Source organism: Dermochelys coriacea, chromosome 11, assembly GCF_009764565.3.
Source record: "Dermochelys coriacea isolate rDerCor1 chromosome 11, rDerCor1.pri.v4, whole genome shotgun sequence".
Classification (NCBI taxonomy): Eukaryota; Metazoa; Chordata; order Testudines; family Dermochelyidae; genus Dermochelys; species Dermochelys coriacea.
The window spans coordinates 33,195,630-33,209,481 of record NC_050078.2 but is presented as its reverse complement, the minus strand read 5'-3'; the positions used below and the strand labels follow the sequence as shown (position 1 = coordinate 33,209,481).

General features: G+C 41.0%; 1 protein-coding gene across 1 annotated transcript in view; it reads left to right on the top strand.

Annotated features, from left to right (window-relative positions):
* BAZ2B (bromodomain adjacent to zinc finger domain 2B) overlaps window positions 1–13,852 on the top strand; it is a 181,806-nt gene that overhangs the window by 16,424 nt on the left and 151,530 nt on the right. The window contains 1 exon segment of the mRNA XM_038422039.2: window positions 9,356–9,510. Coding sequence (XP_038277967.1) covers window positions 9,356–9,510 — 155 coding nt within the window.

Genomic DNA, 13,852 nt, shown 5'->3' with positions numbered 1-13,852 from the left:
TGACTTGAATGGGGCTGTTAATGTGCGTAAAAACTACTCATTTAAGGGTTTGCTGAATCAGACTTTAGTGTTTGTGATATCATGGCTGCTTCCATGGTTATGAATTATGATGCAACAAAGAGTTAATTGTTTCATCACTGAATGAATCAGGCAGAATGAGTAGAAAGGAGAAACCTCTAGAGAAATATGAGCTAAGTGTCACAATACACCTTTGCTCTTGCACAATAGATCCTGGCTCCCGGGTTAATCCTGCTGCCTTCTGAGAACAAGAATTAAAGGTAATTAATTTTATTCCTTGACCCAAGTACCTTGATAATTGGCATAATGGGAAAGGAAATGCAGAAAATCAACAGGAATTTTTTAATTGAGTTTTACTAAACATTTCATTTTTCAAGCTTGCCAGGGTGTGATATAATGAATTTGTCCTAAAGGGAGTTTTTAAAGAAAGTGCTGATGCTACATAAGTTCTGAAAGGTGATATTACTACAAGTATTTCCTTTAACAGTAATATGTAGCACTTATATGGTACTTACTTATTTGAAGCACTGTACGAACATTAATCATTAAGGCTTATTAAGAATGGCAACACTCTTACTGAGTTTAAAAAAAATCTCTTTAGGCAGAAAGAAAATCTCTCATTTGTATGAGGGCCTAGAAACAGGATTTGCACAGTGGTAAAATGGCGTTCTGCCTCATGCCCAGGGCTGTGGAGCATCAGTGGAAACAGTTCTGTGACTGTATGGAAGTTTGGCCAGTGCATCTATATTGTAGTTGATCCACTGGCAGTGTCACTGTTCTTTCCCTACTTCATCCTCCAAACCTCTGTATACCACAGCAGACTGGAGTCCCTATTTGCTGCTGGCATGCAGGTTGTGCAGATCACTCCCCTGTCTTTTGCTGACCCTCTGTAGCCACTCTCATGTGCCCCCCTGTCTTTTCTGACATACACCCATGGAGAGGGTGGGAGCAAAATGTGGATTGTGTTTTGTAAAATGAGCCTAAACTCTAAGTGTTTGACAGGATTCATTCAGTATTTATATCAAACACTATCATTAAACCTTCCAGATATTTATTGCTTCCAAATGTATTGAGGGTAGCACTGTACCATTGGGGCTCCATCCTGTGAGGGGCTGGGCACTCTGGCCTGATCTAGCAAAGCACTTAAGTGTGTAACTTTAAGCATGTGAACAGTCTCATTGACTTCAGTGGAATAATCGATTTATTATATTTACATAGTATGCTTAAATGTTTTGCTAGTTGGGGCCAGAGGCTCAGCACTCAGGATCAAAGCCCAGTAGCTGCTTGTAATAAATTTGATACGTTTGGGGGGGGGGAAAGTGTATTGTGAAACCAGTATTCATTTTTGCATTCTTGCAGGGACTTCTTGTCTCTGTTGGGTTAATGTTAGGTATTAAAATAGAAATAGCTATAAGAATATACATGTTCTGTTTGAACATCAGTAGGCTTATGTATGAGTAGTAGTAGGCTTATTATGAAGAATAGAATATGTAGAATAAGCAGTAGGCTTATTATGTTGCTTAATTTTCTTTCTGCATAGTTACACGGTATACAAACATCCAACCATATACTGATCTTCTCGTTGATGTACATATTGATGCCTCCTTGAAAAAGGAGGATTTGTCGGTATCTGTTCACAACTAAGCTTTTATTTTAATACCTGAAAGAAAAATAGTTATTAAATAAAAACAAGTGTTTATGTAGTGTAAATGTGTATATTATAAAGTCTTAATTTGATCAGGGATTTGATCATCGATCTTGAATATAGTTTTCACTAAATTGTATGGAGTTTTAATTACTGGAACATTTACCTTATAAAATTTGTGTTAATTTACTAGTGTGAATATTTCTTTTCAATTGGACTTGGAATATTTTTGTATTTTTGTATTTTCCATTATTACTCATGGTTCCTAGGCAGCATTTAAACAGTTTTTTGCATGTAAAAGGAAAAACTAATACTTGCTTATAAAAAGATGCACCTAGTTCAGTTTTTCTTCTACATTTGGTTCAGTGTGCATTCACAAATTGTTATTCATCTACTTCGGAAAATATAGTTAATTAGTAAGCAGCCAGGAAGATAAATTTGCACTTAAGGCAGAGAGTTTAGGGAAACTGGCACAAACTGCTAGTGTACACTTGGGAAACAGAAGTAATTGTGTTCTCGATTTAACTTCTTTGGTTGAAGTTGTATTGTATAAAATGTGTAACAGATCTAAATATTAGTTGGCAACATATATTGTAGATAAACAAAAGATTAATATACTTGCTGAACTTTACAAAGAGAGCAGTGGCTTTTTGTAAATTTGTTGTTGTCCATAGACTTGTTAGTTACAGAAGACATGTGGTCTATCATCTAATTAATGCTGATCCTCATTAATGAGTCTTTCAGGGATTATCTTTTACAGTGTCAACCATCTGTTGTGGTTTAGAGTAATACACTAACTAAACACAATTAAGGTTTTGCCTTAAAAGCAAAACTATGTCTCTAGGATCAGAGCAATATTTTCTAGGTTCTAAATCCTATCAGAAATGTCGTACTGTACCGAGTTTAAAAAAAACTGAATGAAATGCCACATTACATTAATTTTGTTGTTGTTGCTTTTAAAGGGCAATTTTTGTAAGTCAGATTATTGTTTCAATGTTATTGCTGTTTTAATAGCTAACAGTAACTATCTTTAAGAATATACATGACATATTGTGCTACATTACCAATACTATCAGAGAATTTGTTTAGTAAAAATCTTAATAAAAATAGATATGGAAAACAATTCTGTAAGTAGTTTTTCAAACCTTACAGTATTTTATTGAGGCTATCTTCCCTAGTACAGTATTAATGTAAGGTATCATAAAGTTTGGATGGCTTACCAGTAGCTTTAAGAAAAGCATTACTTGTTAGTGCTTGGTTAAGTTTGAGGAAGCAGTATTTTAATATTGTTTTTATTGCTTTCAAGATGAACAGAAAGAGGAACAGTTTTGTAAAGGAAATGAAGAGTATGAAATGTTTTATCAGATAGAAGTAAACGGAAACTGTATTAAATCATGATGTAGACATGAATGCTTAGTTTTGTCTTTCTTTTTGCAAGTTAATATTAACACAGTAATGAAAAATTTTAATACAATTTCCCTTACATAATCTAATAGTAATTAGACATCTAAAAATCAAATCTGCTAATATCTTGGAAACACATTTGTTTGACCATAACTTTAATTTATCTAGAGAGATAAGCAATTGTTTTATCATTTAATAAATATCGGGATACTTTACATATGTGCTCCCATAGTTTATAGAATTTTTCTTTCTGTTATTGAACTGATGTGATATTTTTAGGTTAAGGTAGATTCAGACTTCACATTATCCTATCTGTAATGTGGGCTTTGTTGGAAGACAGTAGATCTAGTATACAGCTTTTGCCCGCTATAGATATCTGTGTTCTGTATACTTTAATCCATACTGGCGAGCTGGTTCCATGGGGCAGTTCCCAGAGGATATCGTAAAGGATTAAACACTAAAGGCAATAGGGTAATGTGCTCTAAATGGGCATGATTTCTTAAGCATACTAATGTGTTGCAGGTATTTGGTTCATGTAGAACCTGCTGGTGTCCTTTAACATAGTACTGTTTCAAACAGCACACCAGCAAGGTCTACAATGTAATGCTGTTTGAAACAATACTATGTTAAAGGACACTATTAAGTTCTACATGAACCAAATAACGTGCAACACATTAGTATGCTTTAGAAATTACACCCGTTTAGAATGGATTACCCCATCATGCAGACAAGTCCTAAATCAGTTGCCATCTTGGATCATAAAAAACAGCGGAGCAGTACCTCAGATATGTGTAAGTAATGGCAGCTACATACACAAAGGAAGAGTGAGCATGATTGGAAATCATATTTAAAACATCAATATATATTCTGGATTGTTCAAAATCAAAGGAAAATACTAAATTATTTGCAACATGGAATACTGAATTTGATTGCAGGTGTGGCAGATGGAAACTTTAAAGGGATATTCAAGTATTTCAAGTCCAGGGTAAAGAACTTGTGGTATACATTTGCAAGTGTTCCCGATGATGTTTTACAGTGGAGTTAAGAACATCCATCTCGGAGTTCTAGGGTTGCCAACTTTCTAATTGTAGAAAACCGAACACCCTTGCCCTGCTCCGCCCCTTCTCCAAGATCCCACCCCTGCCATGCCTCTTCTCTGAAGCCCTGTCCCCTCTCACTCCGTCCCCCCTCCCTCTGTCGCTCGCTCTCCCCCATCCCCTCACTCGCTCATTTTCACTGGGCTGGGACAGGAAATTGGGGTGTGGGAGGGCATGAGAGCTCTGACTCGAGGTGTAGGCTTTAGGGTGGGGCCGAGGATGAGGGGTTTGTGGTGCAGGAGGGGGCTCTAGGCTGGGGCGTCAGCCCAAGGGGTTCAGAGTGTGAGAGGGGACTCTGGGCTGAGGCAGGGGGTTGGCATATGGGAGGCGGGTAGAGGCTGTGGGCTGGGGGTGTGGGTTCTGGGGTAGTGCCAGAAATGAGGGGTCTAGGGTACAGGAGAGGGCAGGAACAGGCAATTGGGTTGTGGGCTCTGGGCAGCACTGACTTCAGGCCGCTCCTGGGAAGCAGTGACATGGTTCTCCAGCTCCTAAGCAGAGGCACAGCCAGGGGACTCTGTGTGCTGCTCCCGCCCGCAGGCGCCGCCTTTGCAGCTCCCATTGTCTGTTGTTCCTGGCTAATGGGAGCTGTGAAGCTGGTGGTCAGGGCAGAGCCTACGGGCAGGGGCAGTGTGCAAAGCCCCCTGGCTGCCCCTCCGCCTAGGAGCCAGACGAGCTGGCTGCTTCCCCGGAGCCAGGCATGGAACCTGCCAGCCACTGTGCCACCAACCAGACTTCTAACAGCCCAGACAGCATTGCTGACTGGAGCCGTCAGGGTACTTTTTCAGTTGAAAACTGGACACTTCTTTCTCATTTGTGGAGTGTCTCCTTTAATAACTGTGTAGGAAATGTCTAATTATTAGAAATCCTGAGATGGTAGATTGAATTTAAAATTTGAGCTCCTTCCTTTAATCATGTTGTGCCGTGGTGAAATGTCTAAGGTCAGGAGTTATCTGGTATTTTCACCTCCTGCATCCTGTAAAGTTAGCTTGCTCCTTTCCTGTAGGAAAAGCTTTTGTAGCCTAAGTAGCCAAGAAGTAATGAGAATTTTGGCACTACATTGAGCGATCTGATAGCATGTTTCTATATTTGCAGCTTTGATGTTGTCTGATCTCCTGAGGGAGCAAAGTTTCTATGAAATAAATTAGGTTGTAAAGAATAAAACCAATAAGCTGGTTCATTGGTTGGCTGTGTGAGGCTGATGTTTTGAGTTCTATAAAATGAAACTTGTTCCAGCTATATTAAATTAGTTTCCCAGTTACAGAATTTCCATTTGGGGAGGTTAATGTCTTGTTTTGTTTTCTATCAGCTAACCATGGATCCATAAATTCTATTTCCATGCCCTATAAAATTGCAACATATTCTGTGTAATTCCTTTTTTTCTTTATAGGTAGAACTATTGGGATGACTTTTAGGAGGTACAACACTTAGGGAAAGCAGTAAGGAAGGTCACTCTTATATCAGGTAGACTCAGCAAAAAATAGGTAATACTGTAGTTAATGATATCATCTTGGTTTTGAAGGTCTTGGTTTAATTTGTATACAAGAAGTTACAGATTTATCATTATTAGTGTAGTTTAAAAAAGTGCACTTTTTACCTCCAGGGATCTGAAGTATTTTTGCCAACTATTTTACACCTATAACTCCTTTCCTTCACATTTATCAGCATGATAGTTCTCAGGAGATGAACTTGGTTTTTTCTAGGTTCCCACCCTGTTTCCTTTGAACCATTGGGGGTATTGGCCATTATGCTTTGTTCATTAAAGTTTCCTTTTTAGAAGCTATCAGGTGTGCCTAAAAAGTGTACGAAATTCAGACTTTAATGGTGGATTCTTCTTAAGAAGTTATTGCCAAGATAGATGATGCTGCATCCCCATCTAGAATTTCTGCCTAAGGTGATATCCAAGTTTCAATGAAATCAAATTCGGTTTTGTTTGTGTTTTCCTCAATGCCTGGTAGCATGCATAAGGAGCCTAGATAGCCTAAATTATTTGCTAGTGGACCCTTGTATTACTTAGAAAGGACCAAACGCTTTGAGGTCATCCCATTTGTTTGTAGCCTTGAGAGAAACTCTAAATATTGAACGCTCTTTGCCTAGAGATTATCCAGATGGCCTATTAAGCAGTGAGAAGTTTTAACAACAGAAAGACTTTTGGGGAAGTTTTCAGAGCCAACTACAGGGTTTAGCCACACTACTCCCACTGAAATTAATAAGGTTGTAAGGCTGCGACTTGTGTTCAGAGGCAATTTCACAAAGGAGAAATGTGGATTACTTATCTGATACTAGTATATTTCAAGTACGTTGTATATACAGATCCATGTTGAGCCTCCCTTTTCCCCTGCTTCTTTGGAGTATTCTCTGTTTACAAGAAACAGAGAACTCAGCAGGGTCAGGGAAGGATGGCATTTTTATAACTCTGGGACATCACATTCATAAGTCAGTGTGTATGAGCCCACTAATGATGAAACTGCCTTAAGAACTGCTGGTTGAGTTGCATAGCACATAACTCTTATTGAGACCTATATTTGGAGAATTCTGGTTACACACAAGTCCATCTTCCTTTTCTTTTGGATTAAGCAGTTTTTGCCTCTTTGTGTCTATTTAAGCCATTAGGAACTCAAGCAGGCTTCTTTAGCACTCATCTGAACGTTATGCACTGGTGCACACGTGAGCTTGTTAATATAACATTTACTTATGAATGCTGGGTTGCAAGTGTTGTGCTTTATTTTTTTTTTATGAAAAACAGCACTGAATCATTTATCTTTATTCAAAAAAGTCAAGAAAGAATAAAAATTCTGTGGACTTTGAAAAAGTATAATCTAGACTTGGACACAGCTATACTTATAGTTAAACTTCAGTTATTTACACTGACAGTTTGTGATTAAACAATGTGTTAAATATAGTTAGCTTTTAAAATTAAACCCAACTAGTCTATGATCCATAGTTCTGGGCCAAATCAGGACTTACTGTCTATGTATTGTCTGGGTCCTGTGAATTCTTTGTAGCACAGTGTTCAGCAGTGAACACTCCACAGCTGGTAGTAGGTCACTTAGGGCATGTCTACACTAACCTCCGGAGCGATCGATCCAGAGGGGCCGATTTATCGCGTCTAGTGAAGACACGATAAATCGACCATGAAGCACTGTCCCGTTGACTCCAATACTCCTCTGGAGTGAGAAGCGTAGGTGGAGTTGACGGGGGAATGTCAGCAGTCGACCTGCCGCACTGAAGACGCCTCAGTAAGTAGATCTAGGTCGACTTCAGCTATGTTATTCACATAGCTGAAGTTGTGTAATTAGATTGATTCCTCTGCCCCCCTTCTCCCTCCGGTGTAGACCAGGCCTTACTTACCTGTTTTTATCCTTAATCCTTGCCTTCTACTGCCTGAATAGCACAAGAAATTGTGTATTTGTGGAGGAGGGGGAGTGAGTTGAGGTCCTAGTGGAGGTGCTCTGTAGCTGGCCTTCCAAATAATCATTGGGAATTCATCAGTTACTCTACCACCATCGGGAGTAACTGCCCTTTTACAGTTAAGAAATTACTACTGTTTACTTAATTGATTGTTTGGAACTGACAGTCTGCCCTATACAATATGCACAGTAAAGGAAGTCCTTGTTCTAAAAAACTTAAGGTGAGAGTGTGTTCTCAGCTGTTGTTGAGGTCAGATGGCTTGTACTCAGAGACCTGGGATCCCCATCCAGTTGTCAGCCCAGCCCAGGGCTGGTTGAACCAGGCTACCAACTCTGAGGCTGGAGGGGATTCCATGTTGATGGGGTTGTTGTATAAAGGGATATGTCAAACACCTTTTAGTTTTAAAAGCAATCAACATTCTTAATGCAGATATATGGGAGGCCCCAGAAATTTGGAACAGACTCTAGGATCTCCCTCTAGTTGTAATAATAGATCAACATCATGGGGTTTGGGGAAGAGACACTGTGATCCCCACTTCAACTCTATCCTGAATTCCTGCAGACTTGACAGACTGGCTCAAATGGCCATTTGGTTCAGTTTTCCATGTGTTTGTCATTATGATTATTCTTTCATTTGTCTGGATGTAACTGTTATACATATATTTGAGAAATTAATTTTCCAACAGGTTTCAATATTTTGTTGGTATTAATTATTTTTGATTATACATTTATTTATTTTCATCTGTACCCTAATTTAAAAAGGGGCCCTTACCCTTTGCTGTAGACTCTCCACAACACATTTAAAGTGCTGTATACAATAGATAAACATGGAGCACAAGAAACATAAGATCTTTACAGTTAATTTCCCACCAGAACCCTCACAATCTCTCACCTCTTGGAGAACAGATGGTCCTTGCAGCATGCCCTGGACATTGTTTCAATCAAGGAGGGAGCAAGTTCCAACGCTAGGGGCTGTCCTAGAGAACACACTGTTGGCTGACCCAACTCTCCTCTCTGAATTGGGGTGCTTCTGCTGATTGTAAATGTGGCAGTCGTCATCTTAGCATATGTGCAGCATGCCTCTGGTGGCATGTAACCAGAAGTCATCACCGAATTTGTCCACTGGTTGGATCATTAGCTTCCCTGGCGTGGGCTGGGTATTGATGGGGAGTGTGACGTGAATGCTGATCCATGCCCCCAGTATGGCACAGGAAAAGAAGCTGTCCTTTGGATAAGTAGGTGCCAGACCATTTAGTGCACATATATAGTGCATTTCATCTTCTCCTAGCTAGCCGGGAAGATGCTGGATAAGGATCTTATGTGGAAAGGAAATAACTAGCTTATTTAAAGCAGCTACAATTCTCATTTTAGTGAACTGTTTTCTTTAATATTAAACATTTTACAAATGTACAAACAATTAATTCACTTCAATTACTTGTTCTTAAAATGTACTTAGAACAGCTATGCCTGCGCAGTTACAAATACAGAAGAAAGTCATTAAATATAATACCCAGAAAAGCAGAATTTAAATAAATCACTTTCATTGTATAACAATTATCTAAAATTATCATTGTCCTTTTAATCTTTGCAGAAGATAATTTCCTGGGTTTTTTATTTAGCTTTTTGATGGATTATAAATTTGTTCTTTTGATTTATTCCGTCGCTAACTGTCTTTAAACATCTTAGGTGTAATTCCATGTATTTGTATTTTAGTACAATTCGCCTACCATTCATTTCCTTAATGGGTAGAAAAATATTTGTTCTTTATATTCTGTTTCTTACAGATATGGAGTCAGGAGAGCGACTAACATCATCATCCGCCTCCTCTACTACAGCTACTTCCTCTCCTGCGTCTTCTACACCTTCTGTAGCGTCAGCAGTTTCAAAGGTGGCCTTTCCACTGGAGCTGCATCACTTAGCTCCACAATCAACACATGTGGTAAATATTCTTAATTAATTATACTTTATTAATTTGTAGACTGATTTGTGTGTATGTAGCATATTTTAGGCAATTTCAGAATGCTGCATGTATTACAGGATTAAGCGTAATAAGATAAAACTGGTACATCAAATGAAAATCAAGATACAGAGTAAACGCATATCAGGCTGAAGTGTTTCAATGTTTTAGTTGTACAATAGAAACCATTACCTCCAAAGATTGAAAATGATGTTTTGCTAACTCTGAAGACTGTTTAATTTATAAAGCAATCTCACTAGTGTTGCAGAGAAAATCAACATGAACAATCAGTGCAGCCGATCACAAGTGTTACATTACTGTACATAAGGATAGAAATTTAGGAATAGACCTTGATAAACTAAAGTTCAGGTTCCTGAATGTACGTCTCTTAGGTCAGAGTTTAAGCTCAGTCACTACCCTAATTGTGTGTCCTCTGATATGGTTTTTGAAGATGGGTTCGTAGAGGAAGGGCTTTCTTTAAGGGACCTCCTGGTCAAATTTTTGGAATTCCAAACATCACAGTCTGAAATTACTGTATTCTGACCATCCAAACTCATCTGGGAAAGCCATTGGGGATGGTTTCTCAATCTGGACATCTCAATTACTATAGGAGAGCAAGCTCTCTGTATCTCTGTAACAACAACTCATGAATAAACCAGCACTTCAGGCATCTCCTACTCAGGGATTGATCTAGAATATGAAGCTGTCAGTTCAATCTGTATAATAGAAACTTGCAATGCTTTCTCCCTTCTTCTAGGGAAAAGTTCATGTAAATATACTGTCTGTTAGTTTTATTAATGTTGAAGGTCCTAATACAGCACAGCAAATGAAAAGGTCTGTAGATAGGACCTTATATGCAAGTAGCCTCACCATAGTCCAAAGTAAATGTAGTTCCTTCAAGTGGAATTGGCTGAAGCTTATTCTATCAAACTGAAGAATGCTCCTGCCCTGATCACTTAAAACCAGTGTGTTGTTTCTGTCCCAGCCTGGTACCACTCACTCTCATCCTTGCTCTGGAGAAGATAAAAGAACAAAATAGTCTACTATGTCTGAGGCAGTATCTGAACAATATTTCTTTGTAATTGCTTGAAAAGAAAGCCACTAGAGGAGCTTCTTACTTCAAGTGGACCAGCTAAGCTGATGAGGGTCTTCTCTTTTTCCACACTGGTTCCAAAATACAGATGTGTGTGTCCACCTCATTGGCCCCTGGCGCTTGCATTGTAAGGTTCTGGTTATAGTGGTTTCGCTAATATACAGTAGGAGTTAATTTACATGTGACTCAATCTCTTAGGTCACATTGAGGATTTCCAGAGTTTTCTACTTTCTTTGCCCGATATGGTGTGTCCCTGGTGTGTTCCCTGTAGTATAGTATCTTTTTAGAAGTATTTGGTATGTTGCACGGCAAATTAATAAATATGATAAGATCTTTTTAAAGAGAGAATAAAGTTGGTAGTCTTATGTTTAGGATAGTAAAATATCTAAGGGTATGTCTACACTATGAAATTAGGTCGATATTATAGACTTTGATTTTTAGAAATTGATTTTAAACATCGCATTGCTATGTCCACACTACGCATTAAGTTGGCGGATGCTCCTCACTACCATGGCTAGCATCGACTTACAGAGCGGTGCACTGTGGGTAGGTATCCCACAGTTTCCACAGTCTTTGCTGCCCCTTGGAATTCTGGGTTAAGCTCCCAATGCCTGAGGGGGCAAAAACATGTCACGGGTGGTTTTGGGTACATGTTGTCAGTCGCCCCTCCGTCCATGAAAGCAACGGCAGACAATTGTTTCGCACCTTTTTTCTGTGTGGATGCCATACTGCTTTCAGCAGACAGTGCAGTAGGACAGCTAACCGTCGTCATCCACTGCTTCTGGTGCAACTCTGCTCTGCTGCTATTGTCTCAATAGCGAATTTCTCCATGTTCTCTGTCATGGGCTCCTGGATACGTGTGTTCTTCCTTGGGAAATGTAGCGCTATGCTAACCGTCATCCTCCACCACTTCTGTTGCAACTCTGCTCTCATGAATCCTCTCGCAGGTCCTCTCATTTTTCTCTATAAATATCTATTCTTGTGGCATCCATCATCAGCCACCACTTCTGCTGCATCTCTGCTATCCTGCAAGCATGGAGCCCGCTCAGATCACCGCAGCAGTTATGAGCATTGTAAACACCTCATGCATTATCGTGCAGTATGTGCAGAACCAGAACCTGCAAAAGCCGACGAGGAGGCGATGGCACGCGGTGATGAGAATGAGGAGGACGTGGACACAGACTTCTCTCAAAGTACGGGCCCTGGCAGTTGGGACTCCTGGTGGCAATGGGGCAGGCTCATGCTGTGGAATGCCAATTCTGGGCCCAGGAAACAGCACAGACTGGTGGGACCGCATAGTCTTGCAGGTATGGGATGATTCCCAGTGGCTGCGAACTTTCGCATGTGTAAGGGTACTTTCATGGAACTTTGTGACTTGCTTTCCCCGCCCTGAAGTGCAAGAATACCAAGATGAGAGCAGCCCTCACAGTTCACAAGCGAGTGACAATAGCCCTGTGGAAGCTTGCAACGCCAGACAGCTACCATTCAGTCGGGAATCAATTTGGTGTGGGCAAATCTACTGTGGGGGCTGCTGTTATCCAGGTAGCCAATGCAATCACTGAGCTGCTGCTATCAAGGGTAGTGACTCTGGGAAATGTGCAGGTCATAGTGATGGCTTTCTGCAATGGGTTCCCTAACTGTGGTGGGGCGATAGACGGAATGCATATCCCTATCTTGGAACCGGACCACCTTGGCAGCCAGTACGTAACCGCAAGGGTCCTTTCAATGGTGCTGCAAGCACTGGTGGGGTCACAAGGGACATTTCACCAACATGGGATGCTGGGAAGTACATGACGCTCACATCTTCAGGAATTCTGGTCTGTATCATAGAATCTAGAATCATAGAAATCAGGTTGGAAGGGACCCCAGAAGGTCTCTAGTCCAACCCACTGCTCAAAGCAGGACCAAGTCCCAGTTAAATCATCCTAGCCCAGGGGCTTTGTCAAGCCTGACCTTAAAAACCTCTAAGGAAGGAGATTCTACCACCTCCCTAGGTAACGCATTCCAGTGTTTCACCACCCTCTTAGTGAAAAAGTTTTTCCTAATATCCAATCTAAACCTCCCCCATTGCAACTTGAGACCATTACTCCTCGTTCTGGCATCTGCTACCATTGAGAACAGTCTAGAGCCATCCTCTTTGAAACCCCCCTTTCAGGTAGTTGAAAGCAGCTATCAAATCCCCCAGTATGAACAGCTGCAGGAAGGGACTTACTTCCAGACCAGAAAATAACTGTGAGGATGTTGAAATGCCTGTAGTTATCCTTGGGAACCCAGCCTACCCCTTAATGCCATGGCTCATGAAGCCATACACGGGCACCCTGGACAGTAGTAAGGAGCTATCAGCTATAGGCTGAGCAAGTGCAGAATGGTGGTAGAATGTGCATTGGACGTTTAAAAAGCGTGCTGATGCAGTTTACTGACTCGGTTAGACCTCAGCGAAATCAATATTCACATTGTTATTACTGCTCGCTGTGTGCTCCCAATATCTGTGAGAGTAAGGGGGAGACATTTTTGGCGGGTGGGAGGTTGAGGCAAATCACCTGGCCACTGATTACGTGCAGCCAGACACCTAGGTGATTAGAAGAGCCACAGCAGAATGCACTGCGCATCAGAGAAACTTAGAAAACAGTTTCCATGAAATGGTCAGGCTACCATGTGACGGTTCTGTTTGTTTCCCCTTGATAAACCCCCCCCCCTTGTTTCACTCTAATTGCCTGTAAGCCACTGCCCTCACCGCTTGCAGAGACAATAAAGTCATTGTTGTTTCAAAATCATGCATTCTTTAGTAATTCATCACACAAATAGGGGATATTGCCAAGGTACCCGGGAGGGGTGGAGGAGGAGGGGGAGGAGGGGAAAGACAAGACCACACTGCACTTCAAAACTTACCGAATGTCAGCCTTCCTGTTGCTTGGCAGTCCTCTGAGGTCAAGTGGTTGATGCCCGAGCGCCCTCCCCCCCCCGCGTTCTTAGGGCATCTGGGTGAGGAGGCTATGGAACTTGGAGGAGGGGCGGGCAGTTACACAGGGGCTTCAGCAGGGGTCTGTGCTCCTGCTGCCTTTTCCTGCAGCTCCCCAGATGTCGGAACATATCAGTTTGATCCCCAGTAGCTTCAGCATTGCATCCTGCTCCTGCCTCCTCTGATCGTGCTGTACCACCTCTCATCTTGCTCGTCCCTCCTATCCTCGCATTCAATTTTCTGCTTTCCTGTACTCTGCCATTGTTTACCTC